Source organism: Eurosta solidaginis, chromosome 4, assembly GCF_040869045.1.
Source record: "Eurosta solidaginis isolate ZX-2024a chromosome 4, ASM4086904v1, whole genome shotgun sequence".
Taxonomy (NCBI): Eukaryota; Metazoa; Arthropoda; class Insecta; order Diptera; family Tephritidae; genus Eurosta; species Eurosta solidaginis.
In genome coordinates this window covers 44,764,080-44,780,359 of record NC_090322.1, presented here as the reverse complement: position 1 = coordinate 44,780,359, position 16,280 = coordinate 44,764,080, and the positions used below count along the sequence as shown (strand labels likewise).

The window sequence follows — 16,280 nt, the reverse complement described above, 5'->3', positions numbered from 1 at the left end:
GACGACCCTAGAAGAATCGGGCTAAGTGGAGCAGGTAAGAAGTGGTATCTTCGGTACTTAAAGCAGGGAAGGACTCCGGACAGTGCACGCGAGAAGGCACTGTAGCACATGAGGCCGAGCAATTAAAACCCGCCCGCCTGGAAATCAAGGCGTGGCGAGCGAGAAACGTCGACGGGCGAGCATGCATCGCATCACCGCGGGTCACATAACCGCGGGCACCAACAAAGCCGTAACAGCAAACAGAGCGCTCCCGCTGACAAGCTGAGAGGAGGTCAGGCAAGACGGGAGGACGCACCACAGTCCAGGGGACAGAGGGCTCATCCCACACCTTCTACCTCGAGGAGGGCGAATGCGCCGCCGCCAGCACCTGGTGCATCAACTTCGCAAGTGAGGCCAAGAATGCAAGGCTACTCGGAAGCCTTAAAGGGCATACGAATGGCGGTGCTTCCAAGGCAATGTCCGGCGGAGGTCCTGAGCCAGGAAGAGCTGACGCGGCTGCAGGATACCATAATGATTGAGGTATCGAAGGGTTGGGGAAAGCAATCTCTAGCCTTCTTCGGTGTATATTTTAGACCAGGATTACTCCTTGTAGACTGCAAGGATGAGCAAACAGCCGAATGGCTGACTAATATCACACCAACTCTACAGGGTTGGGAGGGCCCTGCCTTATTATGAGGAAAGGGGATGATATACCGCCGACGCATACCGTCACTATGTATCTCCTCAGGAGCAATGACCAGGAATTCGCGCTTAAACTGCTGAAGGCACAGAACACATTCTTAAATGTCGCGTTGTGGCGTATAATCAGCAGCAGTGCCGAGGAGGGAGGCTTACGGGTAAACGTAGCTATCGACGAGTCATCATTTATCAATATAAAAGAAGCTGGTTCAAGGTGAACTACCGGTCCCGGTCAGACCCTGGAAACAAAAAGCCCCAGCTAGTGTGGAGCAAACCCACTCACAAGCGCAGAACACTGGGGAGCAAATCGCAGAGGCACCAACAACATCCACCTAGTGGCCAGCCAGCGTCTCCTCAGCCACAGGCGCAACACCCGGGTTAATCACCGGTCAGGAGCCTACGCAAGCTCCCTCAACACAGAAGCTACTAGAAGGGCTGAATTTAGAGAACCTAGGGTTGGAGGACAAAGGAGAGGAAACCCTGCGGCTGTCCGGTGAGGACGAGCCGTTAAGGTTTCAGCTCTGACCGACCCACACACAAAGGTTGCCCAGATCAACCTGCACCATGTTAAAGCTGCTTCGGCAGTAATAGCACGCAGGTTCGCCTCGGAAGATCTGGGCATAGCACTCATCCAAGAACCTTGGGTGTATAAGGGTCAGGTGAGAGGCTTAAAAGAGAGAAATAATAAGGTAATTTGGGATCTTTCTCAGGAAAGACCAAGAGCGTGTGTAGTGCTTAACAATTCCATTAACTACTTTTGCATTACAGAGTTTATGAGTCAAGACCTCGTAGCAGTTCAGGCGGTGATGGAAATACAGGGAGAGTCAAGGAACATCGTCTTCGCAGTGGCCAATTTTGCGGGAGATAACCACAAGGTCCCTCCAGAGGGTGTGAAGAAACTGACGGAATATTGCAGACGGGCAAAATTACCGTTAATCATGGGATGCGACGCCAATGCGCACCACGAGGTATGGAACAGCTCAGACACCAATTCAAGGGGTGAGTCCGTTCTTGAATTTATTATTAGTAATGACCTAAGTATATACAACGTTGGGAATTCACCAACCTTCATCACTAGGTCTAGAGAGGAAGTCCTGGATATAACCCTGGGTAACGATCTGGCTGATGAGCTAGTCTCTGGATGGGGGGTTTCCTCTGAACCCTCCATGTCGGACCATCTTATTATCCAGTTTGTCATCGGGGCTATACCACTAGAAGGACCACCAAAGCGAAATCCCAGGAAAACAAACTGGGATATGTTCAGAAATACAATACAGGAAAATCTTGCTACTATAGAGAATAGGAACAGAGGAACAAGTTATATGGAATTAGAGACGAGGGTTAACAACTTCAACAGTATGATTATTGAAGCGTATAACTCTAACTGTCGTGAATCAAAGGGCCCAGGGAGTAAAGCTCTCGGAAATGAGGAAAACCGTGCGCAAACTCTTCAACCAAGCGAGACGCACGGGAAACTGGGAACAGTACACAGAAAATCTAACAACATATAACAAAGAGATTAGGAAAGCTAAAAGAGAGAGCTTCAGGAAATTTTGCGAGGGTATAACAGAAGTTCCAGAGGCAGCAAGGCTTCATAAAACCCTAACCAAGGACCAAAGGGAGACGCGATTATCGATGAAACTCCCCGATGGAACCTATACAAAGACAGAGGAGGAAAGAGCACATGCCCTGCTTGCAGCGTTCTTCCCGGACGCATCCTCGGAAACCTCGCCGGATGAGGTTCGGGAGGTAAGACCGACACCCACAGATTGGAACCTCGACAAAGCACTCTTCAGCGACAGCACAGTTAAGTGGGCAGTAATGTCTTTCCAGAACTACAAATCTCCGGGAGAGGATGGCATATATCCAGCCTTTCTGCAGCAGGGAGAGGAATTGATCCCACACCTGGCCAGGATTATGAAGGATAGCCTCGCACTGGCATACATCCCGACAGTGTGGAGAAGAGCGAAAGTGGTCTTTATACCTAACGTGGCAAAAAAGGACTACTCTAGTCCAAAGTCCTTTAGGCCTATAAGCCTGACATCCTTTGCTCTGAAAGCAATGTAGAAAATTGTAGAACACGGGATTAGATCAAAGGCTCTCGATCGAGCTGTCCTAGGACAGGCAGGTCGACAGAAACTGCATTGTATCAACTGTCCATAGAAATCCAAAGTGCGTTCGAGCGCGGGGAGATAACGCTATGCGCATTTTTGGACATAGAGGGGGCTTTCGACAACACGACACACGAAAGTGTGAATCGGGATTAGGCAAATCACAATGGATGGAGTACAGATGGAGTACACGACTGAGGTGAAATACTTGGGAGTCACGTTTGACTCTAAGCTCTTATGGAGGAAACACGTCGACAATACCATATAAAAGGCTACAAGAGCAATAAAGGTGTGCAGACGTATTGCAGGAAGATCCTGGGGATGCAGCCCAAAGATCCTAAGATGGATGTACACTATGATAGTAAGATCTATCATAGTGTACGGAGCAGTTGCGTGGGCATCAAGGACAACCATGGTGACCGTACAAAAATCATTCACGAGGCTTCAACGCTTAGCGTGTGTCTGCATTACGGGAGCTATGCGAACATGCCCGACGGCAGCAATAGAGGTGCTGCTTGAGTTAACGCCCCTACATATAATAATTGAGCAGGCAGCCAGGGATGTGGAAGAGGCAAAGTGATACAGCCACGGAGCATGGCGAAGCTGCAGGAGCAGATTCCACTTATCCAACTTCCCAGAGATGATACGAGGAAGATAATTAAGTTTGGGAAGCGCTTCAAAATAGAGCTGGGGAACAAATGTTCGTGGGACACCTCCAGGAATGAAGCGCTTCACCAGGAACATACTATAATATGGTGCACCGATGGCTCGAAGACAACGGAGGGCATAGGAGCGGGGATCTTCGGCCCCCGAACCAAAATATCCCTACCACTCGGAAAATATCCGAGCATCTTCCAAGCCGAAGTTTTCGCCATAAGCCGGTGTGCAGAGATAAATTTACAGCGGGGATATACCAACGAGAAAAGCGCTATACTCAGCGACAGTCAAGCTGCACTCAAGGCATTATCTTCAGTTGAGATTAAATCATCAACAGTCCTTGAGTGCGTAGAGAGGTTAAACAGTCTAGGAGTTAATAACACCATCCGTCTAGCATGGGTACCTGGACACAGAGGATTAGATGGTAACGAGCGAGCGGACGAGCTTGCAGGGTTGGCAGCGGCCGGAAAGCGAATAGGTCCCGAGCCTATGGTCACAATAGGGTCACATACAATAAGGGAGGAATTTAGACAAAAGGAGGCGTGCCTCAGAGAACAACACTGGCATGAAAGTCCAGGACTTCGGCAGGCAAAGGAACTAATGGGAGGGTACAACTCAAAGCGATATAAGGCTATGATTAATCTCCCAAAAAGTAGCCTTAGGATTTTAGCAGGTATACTCACAGGTCACTGCAGGCTAAAGAGCCATATGCATAAATTGGGTATATCGGCTAGTAGCCTCTGTTGATTCTGTGATGCCGAAGATGAGTCTGCAGAACACATCCTGAAGGAATGTGATGCAGTCGCGAGACGACGACTTAGGATCCTAGGATCATCCAAATTAGAAAATAGCCACATACATTCTCTGAAGCCGAGAACCATTCTGGATTTTCAAGAACTCGGCTTGGATGAAGTGTTGTAAAGAGAATGAGGGCACAATAGACCAATAGGTGGCAGTGCTTAACCTCACAACATCTATCTATCTATCTGGTCCACTTGTGTCATACTGGAGTACTTACCATTATACTCCACTGTAATGCAGCCCCCCAACGGGTTAAGGATCAGAATATACCCGCGGTAGGTATGCCTGTCGTAAGAGGCGACTAAAATACCAGATTCAAGGGACTGTGTAGCGCAACCCTTCAGGTTGCCAGCGAAATATATAGCTTCTCCAAACCCAATTGTCAACCTTACCTATCCGCGGCGAGTCCTGTTTCACTAACAGTCGAGGCTCTGGCGACCCCAAGCTTCTCATGGAACTTGGGGTGGGGAGGAAGGGAATGGCCTGAAGGTTTAATGTGGCCACATAAATCGTTCCCGAGATGGTCGGGCTAGCACCTTAATAGTGCTGTGGTATCGGATCTGTATCCGGCAAATGACCATCACATCGATAACACTCCCCAAAGCCTTCGGGGAGCGACCTTATCGCTACAACAACAGCAACAACTGTAATGCAGCAATGGACCAACTCATGTTTCTACACGTACGTATTGTAAGCTAATCATTGCTCGTTTTTAACGATTGTAATCACTACACGATGTTTATTGGACTGTGGGTACTCCATGGATTACTCTGATGTAATGCGGAGCTGGAGTATATGGTCCAGTCCTGGGACATCGCAATGTTAATTGTACCATATTTTTTGTATGAATTTTGGTTAATTTTGGAGCACTCGCTTGGTCCATAGCGAGTACTCCATACATGCATGCATGGAGCACCCGGAATTTTTGCAGGGTAAAGCTTGGCCTTTACCCTAGACTTAAAAGGTCCGATAAGATTTTAGATGCAGCATCGTGCGTTGACAGCTGATCGATTAATGGTGCCTTAACCTAAAAGTCGTTAAAATTTCATAAAAATCAAGAAATAAACAAAAAATTACAAACATGTTCCACAAAAAAAAAGTCTCTTAGTCATAACGTATCCAAAACAATGAATAAAATCTAAAAAAAGTTATTAAATTTACCAACTCAAATATTTTCAGGTTATGGATATGGCGAGAAACCAAAAACCAATTGGCTATGGTATGGTTATGGCGTTAGCGTTATGTTATTGCACCATTAATCGATTACATTGTTTCCATAAGGTAGGTTCGATCAGCTGTTTTATCTGGTTATGACCCTTTAACCATAGTCCACCTTGATGCGGGGCGGATTTCATTGTGAATGATGACTAAGTGTGATATCTGTCAACTGCCTGACAGGATGTTCAATATGGCTACTTTTTAGCGTTACGACAGGGTGTTCAATATGGCGGCGCCTATCTTCAGCGGGTGATAGAAAGAGATACAGAATGAGACAGCGATAGGCAAGTACAAATCAGGTGATCCAATCACTTTGGAATTTTGACGTCTATGCAGAAGATATCAGACTTAGTCATCATTCACAATAGCGGATATCTCGATCATCATTACCTTACTTCCTTGCATACCTTAGGAGGCGTCGCCTTTGGTCCCTTTGCTCCCTGCTCCCACAATCGAGCGGGACAAGGTGCGCTCAAAGCCCAACACGGTGAACGCCCACACCCTGACATAATACACAACTAAAATCGACTTTCTTGTGAAATAAGTGAACCATCAGAGCGCGAAATAATTTTTACGTGTTATTTGCATTGTTTTTATTGTAAAAAATGTTAATGAAAAAATAAAATTCAAAACACAAAGCAGTAAGTTTAAGATGTTATTGTTGACTTTTTTTTTCATTTTGTCACCAAAAATTTTCAAAATGTATTGAAAATATAGCAGAAAAAATTTTGTACGCTCTTTTGGCTCATTTCTTTCACGAGAAGGTTGATTTTCGTTCCACAAGTGCACAAAATTTTCAAAATAAAAGGTTTATTGGCATGCATAAGATTCCGTTGAACGTATCTGATTCAACATCATTGTGGCTCGGCCATTACTACTTTTGACACCAATTTGCTCGATATCGCAAAAGTTCGATTTTTTTGCATGGGACAGAACACGAAAACATTGTTGTGAGTTATACTATCGCATTAAGGTTTACAACATAGTGTACAAGTACAAGTGTGTTGACTTCTTTCTGACAGGCACCCGCTTAAGTGAGCATAACGGGAAAATCTGGGTTCCCATTGTTGTTTCGGCTGAAAACGGTCAATTAGGGTTCTGTGCAGAGACGTAAAAGATTGAAACAGGGTTTATGTAGTCACAAGTGTTGCTCCTGTTCCACAGCATTTTAATTTTATATCATGGCGAAAAGTGTTCAGTTCAGAGTTATTGATTTTCATTAAAAGTTTAATTTATTACGGAAGGTTACTCCTTTAAGTGCAAAAAACAGAGAAAACGTAGAGTTTTTCAAATTATTGTGAAAAACTTTTTAATTTGAATTTCTGTACAAAAGTTCACTATATTTGTGTAACACAAGAATCTGGAGGTCAATTCCTTAGCTATGAAAAACTGAAAAATGTACACTTATTGAAAACTCATTTGCACACACAATTTACACTATGAATTTAGTTGTGTTTTTATGTACAAAATTTTAAAACTAAAAACAAAATATTCATTTGTCAGAAAAAATAAAGAAAAAACGGCCTAATGTCAAAAACCCTATCGAAATACAACCTGGCTTGTTTGTTTTTAATGAACTACGTTGTATTTTTCTTGTATTTCGTCAGTTTTTTTTAAATATAGTTCACACACTTACACCAGTACTGAAACCTTATTGGCTCCCTCGACAAAAATATAAGAGAAAATACTAGAAAACTACATAGAAAATAATGTAGTGTCATATAGGAGTTTCATTTGTTTGCACTTACAGCACCATTTTATTTGCCGGAGACTTTCACAGCTACAAAAGTTAAGGTGGATTTACACAGAAGCTTTGGTTGTGTTGCATTCATTAGTTCATCTGTCGGGCGATGTATCGAAAAATTTACATAAATGCTTTGGTTGCGTGCCTACGCTTTGACAACGCCAGACGAAAAACAATGAAACGCCGTACGTTATCTTTGCTTTGAAGCGACCAAAGGGTTTATATAATTTTTCCCTTATGCATTTGTATAAACAGCCTTAGAAGTGAAATTTTTCCATGTTACACGTGTGGCGCTTTATATTTTGACTCTAATTTAAATAAATTTTGCTTTCCGTATGTTGTTGCAGGCTACAAAACTTCTAGTATTCTTATTTCCGCAGAAATATATGCATCTATTTTATCTATAAATACTACAAAGTTTTATTAAACTATCAAATGCAACTCAGCTTGAAGTACTCTTGCGTACCAAAAATGCAACTCTAGACCTGAGATTTGCATCAGGTGAGCGAGGCTGTTTGTAGTTTTTACGTTTATCGCTTAGCTGACACACTTGTATAGGTACACTATGGCATTGTACAGGTCTACAAGTAGGATATGTTGCAGCACGCACATACACAGCCACGCTCACCTGATAAAATGCTTGTTCTTGTTCTTGTTCGGTATTAATAGACGCGTTTTTGCCTCGCTTCCAATAATTCGAATACTTTTTATCTTCGGACTATTGACAACAGGACAAAACACATCTATTCATTTTTCTTTCCGCTTTTTTGGACGGGTTATTGCAGTCGACCTCGGTTTCAAACTGTTTTTCGCGGAGAACTTTTGAACGGGTAGAAAAACTTAACTCCCGTGTTTGTATTCTTAATACTGAAATAACTACGCGTCCTCAGATACCCCAATTGAAGACTTTTTTATAATTTTCTGAAGGACCCACATGGGTGCACTTAAAATTTCCTACTAAATTCGTTAAAAGAAATTTACCATCACAACAACCCATATCTGATATTCCGATCCCTTTTGTGCTTCCCTGTGTCGCTTTCGACGAAGCAACCCCGGTAATTTTGACACTTCGTTCAGTGTCAAAACTCATGTTCCACGCAGGTTCCACTGGGTTCACGCTAGTTTGACACTGACCGAAGTGTCAAACTGCCGTGTGTTAGAAAGGGAAAGAAATTGTTTCCCTCTCATACATATCATACTTGTACACTATGTTGTAAACCTGTGCAATGCACTATGGTCATAGATTAGATTGATACGAATCTTTTGCTTACGCTCTCATATTTTCGCTCTCACGAGGGATTTATCTTCTAGTTGTTGCTGGCAACAATCACAGATAAATCCCTCGCGCCAGCTGAAGCGAGTGCCAGAAAAAAAAATGTGTCAGCCAAAACGAAAAACGTGCCAACAATTTTGGTAAACTTTAGTTTGACCTACAACTGTAGAATAGCGTTCAAAAATAATGGGAAAAAGGATAAAAATGCTTATTTTAGTGTAAGTATTATTAGTTCGAAGGCGGAGGGTAAAAATTATTTCCCATGCAAAAGTTATCACTAAAAATAGGTTTTGTAAATATGAACTCCGGTGCAACCAGTCCATTTTGATCACAGAACCTGGAACGCCAGACATGTAGGATAAGCCCTATCCATTAAATAATGTTAACTATTATATCATAGGTCCGATTTACTGAAATTTCAAAAGAATATATGGTTTTCACTGCGAGTTAAATGCGTTACAATATTTGACTAATTAATTTAATCGAAATGTAAATTTTACTTACATTTGTTTATATTTAACTCTAAATAGTCGTATTATTGTAAAATAACTTTAAGGAAATAAATATTTTACGACTATCATTTTATTAAATGATTGAAACATAATCGCCGAAATGTATGTCAAAAATCCCCATTTTCAGATCTACTCATTTTTGTTTGGAGTGGCATCATTGATAAATGTTATAAAAAATGTGCATTTTGACAGCGCTCTCTCGAAACAAAGCATAGATTAGATTGATACGAATCTTTTGCTTACGCTCTCATATTTTCGCTCTCACGAGGGATTTATCTTCTAGTTGTTGCTGGCAACAATCACAGATAAATCCCTCGCGCCAGCTGAAGCGGGTGCCAGAACACAAAATGTGCCAGCCAAAACGAAAAACGTGCCAAAAATTTTGTTAAACTTTAGTTTGACCTACAACTGTAGAATAGCGTTCAAAAATTATGGAAAAAAGGATAAAAATACTTGTTTTAGTGTAAATATTATTAGTTCGAAGGCGGAGGGTAAATATTATTTCCCATTCAAAAGTTATCACTAAAAATAGGTTTTGTAAATATGAACTCCCGATGCAACCAGTCCATTTTGATCACAGAACCTGGAACGCCAGACATGCACAATAAGCCCTATCCATTAAATAATGTTAACTATTATATCATAGGTCCGATTTACTGAAATTTCAAAAGAATATATGGTTTTCACTGCGAGTTAAATGCGTTACAATATTTGACTAATTAATTTAATCGAAATGTAAATTTTACTTCGATTTGTTTATATTTAACTCTAGCTAGTCGTATTATTGTAAAATAACTTTAAGCAAATAAATATTTTACGACTATTATTTTATTAAATGATTGAAACTATAATCGCCGAAATGTATGTCAAAAATCCCCATTTTCAGATCCATTCATTTTTGTTTAGAGTGGCATCATTGATAAATGTTATAAAAAATGTGCATTTTGACAGCGCTCTCTCGAAACAAAGAGTTGCAAATCCATTCATCTATGAAACAAAGAGTTGCAAAGCCATTCATCTATGCTATGGTTTACAAAAGAACGCTACGTAGAATAAGTAATTTTTGGAACATAAAAAAAACAGCGCAGAACATCGAATCAGTTTTTTTTTCATAAAAAATGCTATCGTTTTTCGCAAAGAAGAAACAAAGCGTAGATATATCACCAGAGGAAGCTATCCAAGGGCCAGCAGATCCTACACAAACGAATGACGGTGGCTGTGGCTCAGACGACTTCATTTTTGTAGAACGAAAGCCGTTAGACGATCATAGTAAGCTTTCGTCGCAAGGTATGGTAATATATCCTCCAATGCCTTCTATACCTTGGGGAAGGCTTCCTGCACAAACGCCAGGGTATCTACCAAAATATAGTGGGAGTGATAACGCAACGCCAGTGCCATATGTTCACGGGGTACCATTTCAGTTGGCGCCGCAACTCAGCTCCAAAAGTGACTTTGAGGTAACACAATTGCAAGTAGATAGCATTTTAGCATTGCTGACTCGCCAAATGTCAATAGACGAAACTGAGGAGTATAATTTTGCACTGGAACGTTCAATACAAAATGAATGTTATTAGTTGATGGCTAAAGGAATGTTCATGTGATTACGTAGCTCTAAGGAAATTATCGAAACAATAAAATTCTTCAGTTTGAGGTTACACAGTAGTGTTTAAATCAAATACATTTTTCTTTAAAATGTTGATAATTGGATTATATTTCTTTTTGGTCTACAAATCTAATTTAAACAGCATAAACTATGACAAATATTTACTGGTTTTAAAACCAATCCAAACAGGGCGCTATCAGAGAAACCCTGCAAACATCGTTGGATCATGTCCCTGCAAAAATCCGACCAACCGAGTGGTCCAAAATTAACCACAATTCATACAAAAAATATGTTCCAATAAACATTGGGGGTAAGCATTGCTCGTTTTTAACGATTGTAATGACTACACGATGTTTATTGGACTGTGGGTACTCCATGGATTACTCTGATGTAATGCGGAGCTGGAGTATATGGTCCAGTCCTAGGACATCGCAATGTTTATTGGACCATGTTTTTTTATGAATTGTGGTTAATTTTGGACCACTCGGTTGGTCCATAGCGAGTACTCCATACATGCATGCATGGAGTACTCGCAATTTTTGCAGGAAAACTTTTGAAAAGAAGGCTGTCACAAAATTTGCTTAAACATGGCTTATCGCAGCACAAATCTATATATTTTGACATGAGATAGGGTGCTTATGAAACCAAGGGGGAAAACTGGCCGTCAGTATATGCTGAGTGTGATCTTTTTATCTCCCTATTCACATCATATCGACTTCTGTAAGCAATCCCACTACACAAGTCCGAAGTTTAAATGAATAATGTTATTATTTGCTTTTATTTAAAATAATTTTATTGCAATAGATTTAAGTATATAATTATAATTATGTTTGCCTATTTTAATGTAGGTGTGTATTCTACACAATGTTGGGATACGGATTAACTTATTTTGGGATACTTCACCGCACCGTGTCAGTCAAATAATGTAGTATGAGCAAAGAGGATAAATAAATAAGAGCCACCAGTCTGCTACGAGTGGCTAGTAACTCGCTGGAAATAAAAAAAATTATGACTGTTTTCTATGAGGGACATTGTTGAATTGTCTCCAATTTATCGATGCGGTGTAGGCACCTTATGCAAAAGTTATTTTTGGAAAGATAATTAATTAATTAAATAAAGTTGGAAAAATAAACACAAATAAAAGACATTTATGCACATCTCTCAAAAAAAAAAAAAAAAAAAAAACGGAGTACCCTAACAAATAACATTACGCAAAGTAACGAGTGACGGCTTTTATTATATATTTATCCTCTTTGGTATGGGAGTGAGTTAATACTTGCGTGAAACTATTCTATGCGCACAGAGGAAAAGTGAGGAATGCTTTACATTATTCTTATAAAAAACAGAAACTAATAATAACTTCGCACGATCTACCTCCGAGGAGATTAAGACCGAGATCTCTTCCCATTTGTCGTGTGTTGCCTTTTACTTATTGTTACAATTGGCGGAATATGCTTTAAGCCGACTCCGAGCAGCGTTTGTTAAGGCGGATGTATTTGCTGAGAAAGCTTTTTTCATTGCATAAATACACTCGAAAGGCTTGCCAAACTACCATCGGGGTTTATAAATTTTTAATGTTAATTGCCCTATCAATTGATTCGGGGACCAATGTAAAGCATTTCGTTTCCCGCTGGGCAATTATGTACTTATTCATATAACTATATATATACATAAAAAAAACATTTACTACGCGATTGTCGATCAAAGTGAAACTGTTCAGACGCCCCTCTGCAGTGCATCGCACTAGTTTCGAACAACAACAACAACAAGAGACGGTACTAGTTACAATTTTGTCCTCTCGCAGTGCTTTCAACTAACACTTTTTTTTAACATTTTGATGTATTAGGTAATTGTAATTGCCCCCCCCCCTCTTGGTTCAGCTTAGACTTCATCGCTATTGGTAAAATGGGAGTACCAACTGTCCCGCTCTTCATATGTAGTCCGAAAGTTTCGCTTTGCGTGGCTGTCTTGTCAAAAACGACGATGTCCAGCTGATAGTTGATAAAGGGACTTTTAAAAAAGAATCTACATAGATGTCAATAAACACTATGTCAACAATCGACGATCGTGATAGGAAATCTCTTTTATGGTAACTGTGTAAATTTTTAATAAAAACTTAGTTTATAATCAAAGCGGGCGTGGTATATAAATTACGTGTTAATCCTTTATTGCTTAAAACTTTGACTTATATTAGTATTGATTTAATAATATTACCAATGGAATTGGCTATAAGTACATATGTATGCATGTATTTTTATTAAACCATTAAGTACCTCCTTTAAAGTCACATTTTTATCGGAACCCGCCTATGGAAGAAGAGGTAGAGGGCGGCCCCCACTCCGTTGGAAGGACCAGTTGGAAAACGATTTAAACTCCCTTGGTGTGACCATTTGGCACCGGTTGGCGGAGCGAAGGAGCGCCTGACGCGCCTTGTTGGACGGCCATAACCGTTTAGACGGTTAAGCGCCAGTTAAGTAAGAAAGCAATATATACAGCGAATTAATCGCACTTGCGGCGCATGTTGATTATAATTGCATATGCTAAGTTTAAAATCCGATTGTATCCGTACATATGTATGTGCCACTTTTTATAAGCTTATGTAAGTGGATCAGTAGCTTTGACTTACGCGTGAATTAGGCCGATTATGTCGTCTTTTATGTAAATAAAGACCAGCCGCTTGAGCAAACGCTGATCCACATATTTTACACACATACCTTTTAATGGCATCGTGTATTTGTTTGTGATTCATTAGATTCTTTAGTGATTTGAAAATTTTACCACAAACATTGCATTTATGCTCTTCTTCGTAATTGTGCTGCTTTGCATGTGACATTAATAATTGTTGTGAACTGAACAAACGACCGCAATTTGCATATTCGCAACGATATGTACGATGATGATCGACAAGTGTTCTATGCTGTGCACGATGTGCGTTTAAATAAACCATATTTTCAAAAGATTTCCCACATATATCACAAGAGTAACCTTCGTCGCACTCATTATGATGGGCCATATTCATAAGGGGATCATCATCTTCTAATGTACTGCCGCTCATATCGTTGCCGGATGGTGTTGGGGGCATATTAGCCAGAGAAGGTAATAAAAGTTCATCGTTATGGCGACGCATATGCTCATCATAAACTTCTTTAGTACGAAAGCTTGCTGTACATAAATCACACCAATATTTTACGTCCTTATTAGCTGGTAAATGTGTTGTTTTATGTTGATTTAGTTGATCAACGTCTAAAAAGGTAAGATCGCATATATCGCATGGGTAACTAGCACCTTCGGGCCGATGAGTATGAAGATGTACATCAAGTTCACGTGGCGACTGTACAATAACTGGGCAAAAGTCACATTTGAATGGCGCTATATCTGCATCCATAAACAGCATTTGTTCATAAAAGGTGTAACTAGGCCTGAATTCTTTATTGTTTTGTTCACAAAATAGACGTTCTTGCTTTTGCTTAGAATAATCGAAACGTAACTGTGATATTCGCTTTGATATCTGTATAGTTGTGACATCAACCATCTTTTGCAATTCCATTGCCATTTGCTGTAACGCTTCACCACGTTTTTCTTTACTACGATAATCTACATTATATTTGTTATAAAAGCATGGATACTGCTGGACCATTGATAACAGTCTTGTGGTGGAAACATCATTCCAAAGGGCAGAGAAGCGACGTCTATAAACGGTTTCCTAAAATGATTAATAAATATTAAATAATCTATATAGGTTGTAATTCATTATTAAGTAATATAATCTGCGGTTAAAAGAACTTTCGCAAGAAATTATAAACACAGAAGTCGAATGCTGCAATTATAAATGAAACTTTGATCAGAGCATTGCTCTAGCCAAAAATACTCTCCGAAGGCTTAAGTGTTTGTTACGGATATTTTGTATTTGTATTTATTTGAAAATTTGTACCTAGCACAACAATTTGACAAATTATTTCACAGTGTTAGTCATAAATAGCATGAGCTATACAAATTTAACAATATTAATAAATTAAATTAATTAAATTAAATATAAGAAATAATAAGTAAATATATATGTAGGTTTAGATACAAATCTTAGAACTAAAGAAAAGTACTTAATAAATATTAAAAGACAGCAGTAGTGATGATAACCTTTGGCTGATTATAGATAGAATAGTATTTAACAAATAAAAAAAGAAGACACAGAGAGGACTTAGAATCGAATATTTTAACTACAACAAGTTGAGATCCAGTTTAAGAGTCATTAAAAAAGGATGTTAGCTTTTTTAAAGTGTAGAGCATTGCTTAAGAGTCGGAGACTTGTAGGCAGGGAGTTCCAAAGACGTATTACAGTAAGAAAGAATTGGCGTTCAGAGGTTAGCGTGCGGTATCTAATGTTCGCAAGAAAAAAGACTGATCTTGATGAGAAAAATAAGTTTACGATATAGTCAGGTTGCTTGGTGTGTATCAATTTATGAAGGACAGTGTTTTGACTTTTAAAAGATTTTCGAACGAAATATTTAGCAACCTTTCAGCGTGATATGATACGTGATCACGTCTTTTCAACCCATAAACATATCTAGCAATGTTGTTGTAAACAACATTTAGTTTGTTCTTGCACACATAGTCACAGTTTGAGTAAATCTCACAACCATAAAATGCGTGAAATACTGTGCTAACCATAGTGTATGAAGCATTCCATACACTTTTCCAACCGTATTAAAAATATGGTCTTTCCATATCAATGTTTTGTTAAAAACGACACCCAAGTTTTTCGCCGTATCTACTTATTCTATAACGAAATTGTCAAACACTACATTCTCTAAATCATTAGTGCGAAAAGACTTTCTATGAATAACAATACATTTTGACTTATTCGGGTTTATACATAAGCCATTCATAGTAGCCCATGAAAAATATTTGATTCAAATCATGGTTTAAGTTATTTATGCACAAGCTAGTTTGATCACTGCTGCAACAACAACATCACGAGGACCACACGTATACAATTGCACATCATCAGCGTGGATGTGAACATTACAATACTTAAGGACATCGGGTAAGTCATTGATATGTAGAACAAATAACAGAGGACCCAGGATAAAGTCAGACTTTCTACCATCTATACATACTGCTTGAGTTCTATCGCCAAGATATGATCTCATAAGGGCAGCTGCATGACCAGAGAAATTCAATAAGTTTTCCAGCTTCCTACAGAGCGGAGTATGGTCCACAGAATCAAAAGCTTTAGAGTGGTCGAGAAGTGTTAAGAGGGCAACGTAACTTTGATCCACACGCTCACGATTTTTTTCTTACACAGGTAATAGTGCCATTGTACAGCTTCGCTTTGACCTGAAAACGGCCGGACTGTCTGTCAGGAGCTTGTTTTCATGTATATATGATACGATTTGCCCATATAGAATACGTTCAACGACCTTAGAGAGGAAAGGGAGTATGGCTATTGGTCGATACTCATTATTTTGTTTACGGATTGGAATAACTTTTGCAGCTACCTAGTATATTGGAAAGACACCGGTCGTCAAAATTGAGTTGACCAAGTATGTAATGTGGGGAAGGATTTTAGGAAGAATGACTTTTAAAAACTTTGAACATATACCATCAAACCCCATTGCGTTAGACTTCACAGAAAGTATGGCTTGGCCAACATCACAATTATCGACAGAGACAAACTCAAAAGGGC

General features: G+C 39.8%; 2 protein-coding genes across 2 annotated transcripts in view; one reads left to right on the top strand and one right to left on the bottom strand.

Annotated features, from left to right (window-relative positions):
• The first annotated feature begins 9,995 nt into the window (after positions 1–9,995).
• On the top strand, positions 9,996–10,670 carry LOC137247862 (uncharacterized). The gene has a single exon (XM_067778797.1). It carries the CDS (start codon positions 10,113–10,115, stop codon positions 10,566–10,568), a length of 456 nt encoding a protein of 151 aa, XP_067634898.1. The 5' UTR covers positions 9,996–10,112; the 3' UTR covers positions 10,569–10,670.
• A 2,068-nt stretch (positions 10,671–12,738) lies between these two features.
• The window catches only part of LOC137249668 (uncharacterized), a 77,430-nt gene continuing 73,888 nt past the window's right edge, over positions 12,739–16,280 (bottom strand). Inside the window, exon 5 of the mRNA XM_067781393.1 lies at positions 12,739–14,300. Coding sequence (XP_067637494.1) covers positions 13,206–14,300 — 1,095 coding nt within the window. The 3' untranslated portion in view covers positions 12,739–13,205. The remainder of the gene's footprint in view (positions 14,301–16,280) is intronic.